The sequence below is a fragment of the Castanea sativa genome, chromosome 3, assembly GCF_040712315.1.
Source record: "Castanea sativa cultivar Marrone di Chiusa Pesio chromosome 3, ASM4071231v1".
Classification (NCBI taxonomy): Eukaryota; Viridiplantae; Streptophyta; class Magnoliopsida; order Fagales; family Fagaceae; genus Castanea; species Castanea sativa.
The window spans coordinates 20,525,001-20,540,777 of NC_134015.1; the positions used below are offsets into that span (position 1 = coordinate 20,525,001).

General features: G+C 32.5%; 1 protein-coding gene across 1 annotated transcript in view; it reads right to left on the reverse strand.

Moving 5' to 3' along the window:
• Window positions 1–14,273: 14,273 nt before the first annotated feature.
• The window catches only part of LOC142627727 (protein ILITYHIA), a 58,550-nt gene continuing 57,046 nt past the window's right edge, over window positions 14,274–15,777 (reverse strand). Inside the window, exon 60 of the mRNA XM_075801592.1 lies at window positions 14,274–14,673. Coding sequence (XP_075657707.1) covers window positions 14,631–14,673 — 43 coding nt within the window. The 3' untranslated portion in view covers window positions 14,274–14,630. The remainder of the gene's footprint in view (window positions 14,674–15,777) is intronic.

Genomic DNA, 15,777 nt, shown 5'->3' on the forward strand with positions numbered 1-15,777 from the left:
TTGGTCAAAGGAATGGCACCATCCACATTTATAGTGTAGAAACCCTCTTATGGAGGTTCCCATTGTCGCTTCTTGTTCTCTTTATGCTTTGCCTTCAAACCATTTACATCTTTGTAGTCTTCAGTCATCCGAATTGCAGACCTCCAAATATGAGCTGCTGGTTCTCCATTTTCCTCATAAATTACCTGGTTCCTATTTAACCAAATCCTCCAAGCCACACCAAAAAACTTCTCTAGATCCCTTTGGGTTCCCTGGTGGAGAATTTCAATGGCCAGGTCTGAAACATCCCTATTGATATCCATCATACAAATGGGACAGTCCTCCCACATCTTCCACACACAACTAGCTATCTCACGTTTAAAAATGGCATGCTCAACAGATTCTATATGATGATGCCCTTTTCAAAATAATATTAATTGAGCAAGATTTAGGTACTGTTCTTTAGGTTTCTATTTTAGGATTCTACAATGTGAATTTTTTTCTCATAGGAAGGAAGTGTATTTTTTAATTAAGTAGCCACATGGCTGAATTTAAAGATGAGAATTTAAGAAACAACACTTAAAGTACTGTATCTAAATTTTGTCCATATTAATTCATGTACGTAATCCATTGTGCGTACCATGAGAGCATTTCATAAAAATCCAGCTAGTGACAATTACAGCAACAAGCATCAACATATTATCAACAAAAACCGATCGATGACATTCAATGCTATTTTGAAAATAGGGACACAAAAATATCTCACCCCATGTAACTGATGATGGTACCAACTAAATTTGGATACAAAATTTATATTTTTACCACAAGAGCCATGGCTAGCTGATTGTGCATGTTCATTGAAAATAATTTTCCATAGTGCCAATTTTATAAACTACTAACACAAACTAATTTCAAGGAAAACAATCAGATTATTGTGCTAAGAAAACAAAAATATATTTTGGCAAGTAAGATAGTTTTGTATTTTCAGTTTTTGTTTTTTAGTCATTTTGTAATTAGTAGTTTTTATTACGTACAAATAATTTTACACAATTTTATCCACTCCCCAAAAACAATTGAAGTTGAGCTTAATAATCATGACTTCAAGTCATGATTTGAGTTACTTTTGGGGTGTGTATAAAAATGTGTAACAAAGATTAACTCATTCATATAAATGTTCCCAAAAGTTTTTATTTTTCTCACCCAAAAAAAAAAAAAAATCCATATGTTTGCCGTAGTTTTCTCACCGCAATATTTTCCCTTTTCTCTCTATTTTTTCTCCCAATTCTCATTTTCTTTTCCAATAAGAAAAAAAAAAATTTATCACCACCCACAATAGTCCAACATCACCCCCAAAAACCCAACACCACCATCGATGACATCGCTACCACATCATGCAACCCCAAACCCACCTTTAGACGAATACCAGCTTAATAAACACAACCACCAAACCATACCCAACAACTAGTGCGCTGCTATCATAAAACTTGTCCCACTCCCAGCCCGTCATCTTCGCTTAGAGAGAGAGAGAGAGAGAGAGAGGTCAAAAATGGAAATGGTGTGGCTTTAGGATCATGAGTGATGATAGAGATTAGATAGAGAGAGAAAATGTTAATAAATTGATAACAGTACTGAAATATTACTAAAATGCCATCAACTTATTTACAAAATTGCAATCCAAAACCAAAAACAAGTTGGGAAACCAATTCTGATTTGCTCTCAAAAAAATACTCTTCTCAGTAAAAATAGAACAATTATGAAAACTTTGTTTTTTCAAAAATGATAAGTTGTAATTTTTTTTTTTTTTGTTGTTTTCCATGCCAATTTTTTTACATCTTCCCCATGTTTTCTTTTTTTTTTCCCCTTTTTTCTACGTATTTGGGTTGGGTTATTATCAACTGAAGAAGTTGCTACCAGTGGAACTCAAGAGTGAACTAGGAGACCAAGCAACCTGCAAGTAGAGCAAGTGGCCTGCATGCAAGAGAAGTAGTTCAGTTGGCAGAGCATGGACCTTGCATTGCTTTTCCTCTATGCTGTGTATATCATTTTATTTTGGGAGGCAGACACATATGAGTTCCTAAACACCACAAATTATGTAAAGAGCAAAATTTGCTCTAAAGAGATTGTGTCAAACATAAGATTTGATCAGTATCAATCATCCTTTACACATTTGGCCTATGAGATAGTTATTTTGATAATTTCTTCTTATATATACGATATGCATTTATTATTTTTTCCTATCACAACTGTTTGTGTTATTCCTTATAATTTGATTTGTATGTTATTCCAGTTTCAACATGCATGCTTAATGGTGTAATCGGGAGGCATTGCGGGATCCGAAAATTAGTGAAGACCAAGACTCCAAGAAGTCTGTTGATAACTGAAACTTAGAGAGCTTTAATACATTTGGTAGCCTATGCTTGGAGGGTTTTTGTGTTTTTAGGCCGTGGAGAGGTTTTTCCACCAAATTCTCTAGTGTTACTCTTCGATAACACATTAGGTGTTATCTTTGGTTTGTTCTCTCTTTACCTACTAACCTTTTACATTAATTGCTTTGCTCAATTTTGTTTATCCATGCAATTGTTGATTTTCATGCTTGGTTAATTGGGTTTGACTTACCTCCAATAGATTTTTTTACGGTATATTTCATTAGTTTTTCCTTGAAATAAAATGATGTGGTAGTTGGTTTTAATCTCTACCAAAAGTTTAGTTAGTAAACAATATGGTTCATTTAAATAAAAGGAAATGTCTAATTAAAAAACTACAGAAGATAAGCCATACCCTAATTAATTGGTTAATTACGCAAATTTCACATTAATTTTTAGTTAGCCTTAATTAACTCAGCCCTAATTAAAATTTAGGGATCTCAATTAACAACTAGTTAATTTAGTTTGAACTTTCAAAAATAGATGCCAAACAAATTAGTTTTGGTGCGTCCCACAAATTTTTTTTTTTTTTTTCAAATACAGAAAACCAAATAGGCTCTCCTACCCTTCGATCAAATGACCAAATATCACATCAAGGGTACAAATGGGGCTGTGGCCTTTCATTATTTTGTGGGTCCTTCTTTCTTTATGAGATGGTCATGACTCATGGTAAGAAATCGCCATAATAAGGGGTTTAGTACTAAAATCCAAACCCTCACTGCAGCCTTTTTTGAATCAAAGCAGAAGATAAGGCCTAAAGGGTCAACCCTCAACACTCAACACTCAACAATCAACAATGGGCATTCTATTCGCTATAGACAATGCTCGCTTTGAAGGCAAGAATCTAGTTGGCATGAAACTTGACTTTTGTCCGCAATAGTAATTATGATATCACCAAACAATACAGCTCACTCTTGGGCAAAACTTGAATATGATAATGTAAAAAAATAATAAAAAAAATTAATACGTCAATATAAAACAATATGACTCTCTCTCTCTCTCCAACGAAATAAAAAAAAATTAAAAATTAAAAACAAAAAAACAAATGATCCCTGTCTTGTTATTCCTTACTCATGTACTGTAACGGCCAATGAAAGGTAACCATGAGTTTAAGCCTTTTTACCTAAGCAACACCCATTATAGGTACCGACCAGAAATTCATGAAATTGTGGGTTCCATTAATTGTGCACTTATTTGGGAAATCCATCTCAATGTTAAGTTTTTTGTTCCCCAAAACAATGTGCACAATTGAAAACATAAAACATCTTTGAGGTGTTTTTTGTTTTTCATTTTATGTTATCAGTGACATTTTAAAAACAACTTGAACTTTTTTTTATTTTATTTTTAAGATCGATGCTCTCGCCCTCCTCTGCGGGCCAAGATTATTGCCAATCCAGAACAGTAGTGTGATAAGCCTCTACCATTTGTTTTCATGATCTTCGCACACATAGAGGTCTCGTCCACCATGTTGAACCACCTCAAAACCCTATCTATAAATTCGATCTGGATTCGGATTTGAATTTGGCAAATCGATACAATAGGAAATCCAGAAAAATTCAAATTTGGCATTTTTTTTTTTCTTTGGGTAAATGGTAATTGTAAATTTGTGTTCTGCAATTGGTTGTTTGGGTGTGGTAAAGGGTTATGCCGATAGGAGGATTGTCTGGGTCTTGAAGTGGTGATGGTTTGTATAATTATGAACTTGTGTTGTGCATTTATTTTTATTTTTTATTTTTGTTTACAAGAAATAGAAATAGAAAACAAGTGCCAAATAAGTTTTTTGAGTGATAAACACTTAAAACTATTTTTGAGAAAAATATCTCAAAATACCTAAAAAACCAAATCTCGAAAACATAAAATTGAAACATAAACCAAACCGGAGCTAAGATTTAAAGAGATAGAAAGGCCAAGGTGGACCTACCAGCCAAGACAAATGCAGAAAGAGGTAAACTTGAGTTAAATGGAATTTTTTAAAACGAAGATTATATACTTTAAGAACTTTATAGCTCAACTGGTACTTTTAGTATTTATAATGACATTCATGATTTAAATCTTCCAGCCGTGGTAACAATCGAATTATCAACCAAAAAAACTACAAATTACATAGAAGTTAATAAGCCTAACCTGTCATTGTCAACTATCCTAAAAAAAAATCAATTAGTTGCAGAAGAACATAAAATTCTCATTCCGCCCTCCCCCGCCTTTGAGAAAAAAAGTAATGCTCATGTTTAATTTTACCATGTCATTTATTTTTTTAAATGATTTGCATTTAGAGTATTCTTCTTATTTTGTGCATGTCTTATGTATATATATATTTTTTAATTTTATTATCTGCAACCTAATACTTGACTACTTTAGTCTATTAGTTTGAAAATTAACTCGAGAAAAGAGTACAACTATTGAAAATGTCTATTTTGTTGGGCTTTGCAATATTAGACTAAGAAGACAATAGATGATGCAAGAGTTGAATGGTAGAGAAGACACATGATCATGTGTTAAAAAAAGTATTATGATTATTTTTTAGGAGAAAATAAATAGTTGGGTTTTTTTTTGGTGGTCTATCACTCTCCAATTTAATTTATTGATAGTTTTTATTTAAAAAATTATTATTGTAAACTATATATGTTTTGGGCAATTACTAATTTTGTTTTTCTATCAATATTGTTGGATATAGATAAGGAAAATATGGAAAGCTTATTCTAAAATATACATTTTGATATTTTGACTCTAAAATTTTGGGGGCGATATAATTATATTCTAAAATATACACTCTTAAATATTTGTAATTATATGATGTCACTCTGTGGCTTATAAAAAGAAAAAAAAAAAATTAAACCCTTTATAAAAGGTGTTCCATACAACTTTACTTCTTTTTTTCTAATTCAAAAAAGTAAATGTTATACTCTTTTTGTTTTCAGTTGTAATGAAAAAACAGAAACCTAAAAGGTTTCCACACTATTGAAACAATTAAACAAATATTTTAGTTTACGATTTGTAACTTTTAACTTAATCATAGAAGAAGTTTTGGTGAGCACTACAATTTTTCCACTAAGTAAGAGCTTGCTCTATTCCCTGTATGTCTTTTTGGCTCTTGTAAGTGCGAATCATGATCAAGTAGTCCACTGAGATTCCAATCATCATCAAATTTTATGTCATTTCATATTTCAATTGATGGATTGTTCTTAATAAATGCATTGTCTATAAAGGTTTATACAATGTCTTACAAAAGAAATTAAATACAGAGAAAAACCAATGTCCAATTGAATTAATTTAGGAGTGTGCGTGCATGAGTCGGGTTGGGTCAGATTAAGGAGATTTTTTGACCCAACCCACCATAGTAGCTTAAAAAAAATTCAACCCAACTCAGCCCATCATATAAGTCTAACCCAACCCAACCCAACCCACATGGGTTGGGTTGAACCTATGGGTTGGATTTTTTTTATTACAATTATTATTAAATTGAATAGAAAAAAAATATATCACACCTGCCACCTGAGTTGATAAACAAAATATATATTAATATATGAACTAATATTCTAACTCAGCTATACATTAATATATGAAATAATATATATTAATATTGGTTTTTATAAAGGATAGAAGGAAGAGTTGGTTATTTAAAAAAAAAACATTGTTAATTATATAATATATTTTATATATATATATTAAATATATGCGTGGGTTGGGTCGGGTTTGGAATTTTATGACGCGAACCCAACCTAACCCACTATCAAAAAAAATTTTGTAACCCAACCCAACTCACCAAGCCTTAAAAACTGACCCAATCTGGCAAGTTGGGTTGGGTCGGGTCAATTTTGACGGGTCAGCGGGTTGGCTGCACACCCCTATGAATTATTATGAACTACAATTGGCAACAACATATGCCCTCACCAAAAATTGCTTTCAACTTGGCAAAACATCAGAGACAATCGATAGTTCAATAAGTAAAGATTCTATTTGTTATGATTGAATTCACTTGAAAAAAATCTAATATACATAAGTAAAGACTCTCACAAATAGTTTATTTGTTACAGAGCCTTAACTACTGCTAAAGCTCTTAGGTATTCCTGGAGTACAAAGAAATGATACTTTCTTCTCTCACATTCATAGTGGACTCTATTATGAATTTAATGAGTGGGCCACACCATGAATGTGAGAGGAAGAAGTACAATTTTCTGTGTTCTCTTTAAATGTCGAAGTTATGAAGGTTGTTCTATAGGGTAATCCGGAGTTGATCATTAACTCTTTGAAGAATGAGGAAGAATCTCTAACTCCTTATGGTCATTTGATTTATGATAAGAAGATTTTTGCAGGATCTTTTTAATCTATTAGATTTTCACATATTCGTAGACAAAGTACAAAGTAACTCTGTAGTTCATAGTCTCACTAAACATGCTAATCATACCATGGGTTTTACAGTGTGAATGGAAGATGTTCCTCCACGTCTCTTTACTATAATTTAGACCGATTCGACAATTGATTAATGGATTTACAAATCTGTTCTAAGTAAAGACCATAAAAATTACTTATTTGTTACAATCAAATTTCCTGGAAAATAAATTAATTGCAATAGGTAAATACCTCACTAATATTTGATTTGTGAGGGTTTGTTGAAATATGTCATTATTGTAACTAGTTGTTAGCTCACGCCATGCATGATAAAATTTTAAATAAATGTGCAAGATTTTTCATGCTCTATCATTGATGAAAAAAATTTCCATTGTCCTTTAGAAGAACCAGAAAAAAAGTCGCAGCCTAAATAACATGGGCTTAAAAGATTTATTGCACCATAAAAATTATACAATAAATTGATAGTAATTTCTATTATAAGATATTGTGTTTCTCTGGTATGAATGGTCTAAATCTTGGTGTTACACAATTATAAAGAGAAAATGTCGTAGGTGATCTATTCCATTTTTCCTTTGCTTTTGCTCTATAAAATCTCACTCAAAATTTTTTTTTTAGTAGTTGTTCTTCCAAAAATTAGATCGGTTACTATAATATATAACGTGATTAAGAAAATTTGCAATATACAAATTGGGAAGAAATACTATGGGAACATTTTAATCCCTAGGGTTAAATTTTTTTTAGGTTAAAATTATATATTTTATGATAATCTCTATGATTTTTTTTAATGTCTTGATACTTCAATTAATTACCAAACCATTTATGTGTAAGTATTATTTTTTTTAAAAAGAAAATTTTCTAAAATACCATTTTTCATAATTTCCCTACTAATTCTAGTATTGTATCACCAATCGCATTTGTCTATGGAATCACCATTCACATGTATTTGAATATTTTACATAAATATCATAAGGACTTGGATGTAAAGAAAGAATGTCGCAAAATAAATATTTATTTTAAAAAGAAAACTATAAAATCATAATGAAAACAAAGCATCAATACTGGACTTAAGTTGACAGACTATGAATTTCCCAAACAACTTAAAAAGGCTCCTCTATTTGTCTTTCTTCTTGATTTTATGTCTATATCAATTACAAAAGTTCACTTACGTAAATTACAAAAGGTGTTTTTACACGTTCCATCTTAATACATAGACACCAAATTAAGATTGAACTTGAACGAATTAGCAGACTAAAAATATAGATTAAAAAAAACACATAATAAAATTGTACAGCAATTGAAAAAAACAAAGTACAAATTTGAGGTCGATAGAAACGCAATTAAAAAGAGTTTTTGTGGTGCGGCATAAATCGTTGTAGCTTCCTAAAATTTCTTGGATTGAATCATCAATAAAAGTGTTTGGAATCCATAGGTTATAAACTGCAAATATTGACGCCTTTGTTGCCATCGATGACTTTCAATGGCAAAACATAGAGCCAAGGAAGGCATTGCACTTAGGTGCTGTAGTGGAAACACAAAATCTACATCGTATATCACATCAATTTCCAAACTGAAACTCGTGGAATCTAACAATATATAAAAATAAAATTTTAAGGTGAAAACTTAGCAGAGCATAAACAATGATGATATTATCTATAAATTAAGCAATAGTATTATCAAGATAGTAAAATCTCTTTCTTTTTCGTTTTTTCCCAGGTTATTGATCGTAATGTTGAATAAACATTTTTTTTACTGATTGATAAACATTTTTCATTAATTCAAATCTCATAATTTCCAAATATGATTGATAATTTTGATATTTATATTCACTGATAACTTCCATATTTGATGAACTATTTAACTTTAGGTGAAAGAGAAATTGGAATTATTTTTTTTAAGATTTATTTGAATTAATATTATTAAAAAAGTTGTTCCTCAAATCAATTGATAATTTTAGGTGAACGGTTCATTAATAATAATAATAATGTTATGATCCTAGTGTTCCATATAAATTAATTAGAAGTTTAACTATGTATTTATAAGCTCTTGGGTATCCTCCTCTTACAAGCCGACTTTCAAGGGTGAGTTCTATTCATGAGTTCCTAACATTTGGTATCAGAGTTAACCACCATGTTGAGTAATTAAACATAACTCATTGAGTATAAGATCAAATGAGTTGGGACTTTGTTATCAAGTCTCGAAAGAGGCGACCTAGAGGCTAAATTAAAATGAATTACTAAATCATTAAATAACTAATAGGTAAGTGTAGCAATAAAAAAAAAAAAAGTGAAAGGACTACCATAAGGTTAGTATCAATAGAGTGGGCAGTCGAAATTCACTTAGCTCAACCGGTCGAAAAACATATCTCAACTGTTTCAGATTTGTGTAGATTAGATATTTAGCAAATTTTTGTCACTAACACGCCTAATTTCTTTTAATAAAAAATAGATTGGCACTATTCGTGCAGATTGGATATTCAGCAGATTTTCATCTCATACTCTAGCTCTATTATGCTAATCAGTTTGAGAAAATTGAAGCATAAATAACGAATGTGAAACTTGCATTCTTCACGTCTCTCTATCTGGCATCACAACCTTTTTTACAAACTATTAGCCCTACAAAAACCCATGTTAGATCAAATTCAGTAATAAAAGATTTTAAAAGAGCAATAAAACTTATTAAAATGGTTTTGCCTATTTGCACAAACTCAAAAGTGAACCACACTTGTTATAACCAAAGCAAGGTAAACTTGCATGCTTATGCGATCCTGCAGATTGGATTTCCTAATAAGATATTAGTTATAAGATGGTGTCGCATTACTGTGGATAATATCAATCAGTAATAGGACACAAACATCCAAAACAATGAGAAATGGGTAAACAATGAGAACAGAAAATAGATCAATCACCTTGTAGAGAGTACTAAATGCTAAGCCTGCAGACTCACGAACCTCAGGCATGCTGTTCAAAGGTACAAATAATTACAAAGTTCATATACAACTATATATATATTCAACTTTATCACTTAGAAGATCACAAAGAGGTGAAACATACCTATCACAAAGGGCAGTCCGAATAGTAGGGACCAGCCCATCCATGAATGTCAATAACTGTCTTTTACCAGCACTGGCCATCACTTCACTTAGGCCAATGCATACACCCTGCCAGTCATGTAAATATTAGAAATGAATAAGACACTTTTAACAAAAAAAAAATGCATGGCCATGTACACTGTAAACTCTCCAGTTTTTTCTTCACAAAGTCACATAACATCTAGTTTATAAAAAAAATCACATAACTTCTAATTTCCTTTACATCTCACCAAGTTTTTTCATTTTATTAAAAGGAAGAGAATGGTCACAGTAAACTGGCTAAAGAAATAGTCCAGTTAAATAAAGACATGGACGACAGAAATTCCTAAGAACAACTTTAAAAATCCATATCTTCAAGCCTTGTAAACTACTCCAGAATAATTTTTGTGTCTTCTTCTTCTACAGACTTCTTCCTCCATAGCCTGATAGCAACAATTCTGGCTTAGCTGCACAACATATACCAATCCGAGTATCCATGTCCTTCCTCTCCACATCAAGCTGTAAAGTCATGGAAGCATAATTAAAATTCAATTCAAGAACTGAGTAATATATTGGTCTTAAAGGTTAACAAAGTAAGACAAGAGTCACAAGACATATTACCTTGGGGGAATTTCTCACCAAACTTCATTTGGCTTTAGCTCCTTGTAGATGCCCATTAGGTTAAGTTAATTTTTAGCCTCTTCCGTTTCTTGTTCTTGCAATTTATTAATTATTTCTAGGAGCTCTTTCATGTAATCAATGGTGTCTCCGAGAATAGATGTTCTGTCCATCTGCTAACATTCACATTATTCTATTTAATCTTAAACCATCATTGTTTTAATACTACTACTCACTTTAAGCTAATTAATACTCACATAAGCTAAAGCAATGACCAACTTGTATTAACTTGTACGCACTTAGCCACAAAAGTGTCCAACCTGACACGAACGCAAACACAAAAAATTCAAACATTTTTATTTATGAATCAAAAAATTCATAGATGGCCATACATATTGCGCTTAACTGGGTTGCAAAGAGGAAAAAGCGTAATAACTAAGATGGGTTGGCCGGAGATATGAGGAGGAAGGACCAGCAAGGCTGTGCAAGCAGCGTGAAGGAGGAGGCCACCGTGGCCGTGGCTATTACTTGGAGGAAGCGTGAGGCAATAGGTCACCATTTTCAGTGGAGGGAGGCAGGATCACAGGGGCATCTAGGGCTAGGCCACCTTCTCTCTCTCGTGCATCTCAGAATCAGATGGGGGAATGGCTAAATGGGGTTTTGATTTGGAACCTGTATTAATTTTGGAATAAGGGTCAGTATGTTTCTTACGTGTAAGATCATTTTTGTTAATTTTTTCATTAAGAAAATGCCACATCATTAAAAACATGACTAATCACTATTCCGTTAGCCACCTAATCAATATTACAAACGGCATCTAACAGAAAGACTAATACTACTCATTTTTAAAACTTAAGGGACTAATAACGCACACTTGAAACTTGAGGGACCAATTGCACTCATAAGATAAACTTCTAGGACCAACAATGTAATTTTGCCAAAAAATTCTCTATTTATGTTCTCAAATGGATTTCCCAAAACCAATTATTTACAATAATGTTTGTCTTTATTATTCTCAAATGGGTTTCCTAAAAAAAGCACACTCCAAAGGCAATCATTCAAATTTTTTTTTTTAATCCACTTAATTTTCAAACCTTCCTATTTTGTTAGACATAAACATTTTAAAGAACAATCCAATTAGATATAATTTTGATTAGACAAATGTTTTACCATATAACATTTTACCTTATTTAAGATTTGAGTAATACATTCACTTTAAATAAATTTCAACATGATGGATTTCAGTTTATTCTATTGATTTCAAATTTTATATCTCATTATAATTTGATAGAATTTTAATTGTCTATAAGTTCTCAACAAAATAAGTTCTCAATAAACTCAAGGTAAGGCAATTTGAACACTACATACTCTAATATGATTTGTTTCTTAAACTTTGTGAATCGAAATCTTTCAAAACTTATAAAAAAGACAATATTTGAATATATTAGCTTTCAAAACTTATAAAAAGACAGTATTTTAATATTTTAGCTGTCAAAAATTATAAAAAGACAGTATTTGATATAATATATTGTGATTATTGGTTTGCCCTAGTCACACCTACGTATTGCATTGTTATAGGAATACATTACTTTTGCAAAAAATTACATGTTAACCTAAAACTTATATTGAAATCTTATGACCCTAGGGAAAAGACAACTTAAAGAATTACATGGCACTTATTTTAGAATTTTTCATATTTCCAAAAGTCACGATTAAGAATCAATAGTTTATATATATATATATATATATATATATATATATATATATATATATATATATATATATATATATATATATATATATATTAACTTCATACTTTTATAATCGTTCAATTATTTATATAGTACAAAATTTGCAGTTTCAATCATAGTGAGATAGAATCAATGGATAAGAATTTCACAAAACGACTTTTGCTAAGGGTGATTGTGTTAATTATTCCAATTCTTGTTGAAGCACAGACAAATTCTTGTATCCTTAACCGTTTGCCAGTACTTGTTCATCTCACTAAATGAGAAAACCTTCCTTTTCTACTTCATGGTTGCATTTAGGACTGTCCACGGGTCGGGTTGGGTCGGTTTTGGACCCAACCCAGACTTGACCCGCCGGCGTCGGGTGGAGGGGCAGAGGAACCCATAACTGACCGCCGGAAAAATCGGTCGAGTCGGTTTCGGGTGCGGGTGAACGTCAGTCAGGCCAGGCGGGTCGCCGGAATAAAGAAAGCATTGAAATCTGGAGAAAAAAAAAAAAAGCGTTGTTGGAATCTGAAAAAACTCACTGGATTCTAGAAAAACTAGTCGGATTCTACATTTTCTTGCCGGATTGTACATGTTTTTGCTGAAAATCACTGGGATTTGGCCGGATTTCCTCGAATCGAAACTTGATCTCGTCGGATCTTCTAGATTCGAAGCTTGTTATCGCCAGATCTCCTCGAATCTAAGCTCGATCTTACCAAATACAATCGAGTTCTCTTTAGATCTCCTCGAATCTAAGCTTCATCTTGCTAGAGTTGGCCAGATTTAAGCATATTTGAGTGAGAATCTGAGCGGATTTAAGTAAAGAAAGGTCAAACGTCGCCGGATCGAAGCTGAGAAACCTAAACGTCGCCGGATTTTAGCTTCTTTTTGAGGTTTTGTTAGGCGGGTCGGGTAGATCGGGTTTTTGAGGACAAAACCTGTCACTCGACCCGCCGGGGTCAGGTTCTGAAGACTGAGACCCATCACCGACCCGTCGGAGGTGTCGGTCCGACCGTGACGGGTCGATTTCGGTCGGGCTGATCGAGTCCGACGAGTCGTCGGGTACTCTGGACAGCCCTAGTTGCATTGTCATCGAAAATCGAAATTATTTTAAAAAATTAAGCGGTCGAAGTCTTTTACGGTGTATTGGGAAATCTTTTGAAAACTTTTTTTTTTGGTAAGAAAATCTTTTGAAAACTGCATCAACAAACCAGTGTATGTAAATGAACCAATATATCATCTTGTTAAATCATGCCTAGATAACTGCGAAAAATTAAAAGGACACCCCTACCAATAATCAATTTGCGTAAGAAAACTTTACAAGCCAAAAACCGGTAAAAACATTTGGTTAGTGACACTCTCACTCTCTTTAAACATGATACGAGTCCTTAAACATGATACGCGTGAAAAGTATGAATGTACTATTTTACTAAATCTAAACTAATAAGTTACAAATATTGTGCCTTGTTGATAAATGAATAAAAAATAAATAAACAAAACTATTAGGCATTATAGTGGACATAAATTACATGCACTGATACATGTAATTGCAAATTTTCTAAATAATTAGTAAAGCAGTAAATTGCCATTATAGTGGGCAAATTTATCCACCTTGTTAAATGCATAATATATATAAACGACAGTTTTATCAGTTTTAAGATACACATAATTAATCTATGATTATGGCTTATCGATAGGCATTCATAGTTTGTACTACAAACATAACAAGGGTTTTTATTATTATTATTATTATTATTATTGTTATTATTGTTAAATATTAGTTTTTCAGCTTCAAATCACCTACTTATTTTATTTGAGAGAATCTTATTCAACATTATTCTTTATACACTTAGTTACTAGTCTCTTTCTGTGCTATTTCAGAATCAATTGGAGTAATGTTTGCATTGGTGCAATAACAAGACTTGTTACATGAGACTTTTCAATGGTCTCCTTTCTGTTGTTTTGAGTTGTATAATAATATTATTCAATGATTCTAATTCCTGAATGGTTGCATGTTTATTATTTTCATTGGAACAATTTGGCCCAACAAAACTTATATCATGTTGTATACTAAGTACTAACCTGTAAGTTAACATGCTTCTATTTAAAATAAATATTTCACTATTTGAAATTATGGAGTGGATACAATTACAAGAAGACATTCTTTAAATATAAACTCAAAACTAACATAACAAATACAACTGCCAAACAAAAATCAAGCCACTGTTTGCCTCATTTTTGTACATATGATTGTCAAAATCCGAGTCACAAGAAATTGACATCGTAACACCCAGGTTAGCAAAAATTGGGTATCACACCTCTAACTGTGTATCTGTGTATCTATATTAAACAGAAGATCCTTATCAAACTCTGGCAACTGACTTCTCAATTAGTTAAAATTCCCCATACCTCCACTCGTGAAGAATTAAAATTTAAGTAGGCTCAGCAAAGAATTGATTATCAGCCACTTGCCGAGTCATCTTCACTGTCTTCACTGTCATCACTGCATTTAATATTCCACCAATCAGCGAATGTAAACCACAAATTTTAAAGCATATTAAAAAATAAAAAGGCAAAATGAAATTGGTAAAACACAGAAAAATGGGCATAACTAAGCAAGCACACGTCCACTGGCACATCTATGATTCGCTGAATCCCCTTGCAATAGACACAATAACAGTACCATAGCACAAGTATGCATGTCAACTGGCACATCTATGGCATATATACCATGTATGTACTTCTAGCGCTATATAGGGTACCCATGTTAAGGGCCATGACAGTGAATTTGGCACAAGTTACATAAGGCTAATACCAGGTAACCTTTGATTAATCAATCAACCTAAAGGGTTAGCATACAAGTTAAAACATGTTTGACGCAATGGTTGCAATGCCTTGGTAATCCATATGCCATTTTTCTTTGCAAAACTACAGCAATCTAGCATACCTTTCCCATGTTAAACATAGCTATTTAAAGGTTGGCAGTGTTCTTTATGCACAATAGTCCTGTGCCTACAGAATACACCCCTCCACATGCTCATTAGTAATGGGAATTCCCTGTTCATAATATGTTACATACTCTCTATAAGATATTTATAAATAAATAAAAAAGCCAATCCCACATTTTTTATCCAGATATCTGGATTCAATCCAGTCTCTTGTTTCATTTGAAAAAACTGATCCGCATTTTATTCTCTCTTTGATTATAGGTACATGCCATACAGCCATACAAGATTGAACCCATGACCTTGTCCTCCAGGGCCTCCTCACCTTTTTCATGGGAAAGTTATGCCATTTGGTCCAAATTCTTGTTTTCTACAGAGGTTTCCAATTATTAGTCTGATGCATCTCACTATAGCCAAGGTATCTGCATCAGGGTTTCCTCCAAAGGCAAGGGAGACAATATCCACTTTCTTTTTACTTTTTTTCCCAATCACTGTCTAGCATCCAATTACAGCAAACCATTCTTCTGAGACTCCCGCAAAACTACACCTCTCAATTCAACACCAGATTTCATTATTACACTTGTCTAGGAAACACGGACACTTCATTTGGGGTTCCATACCCATGTCATATCAGCTTTTTAACAGCTGTGTCATGTTATTAT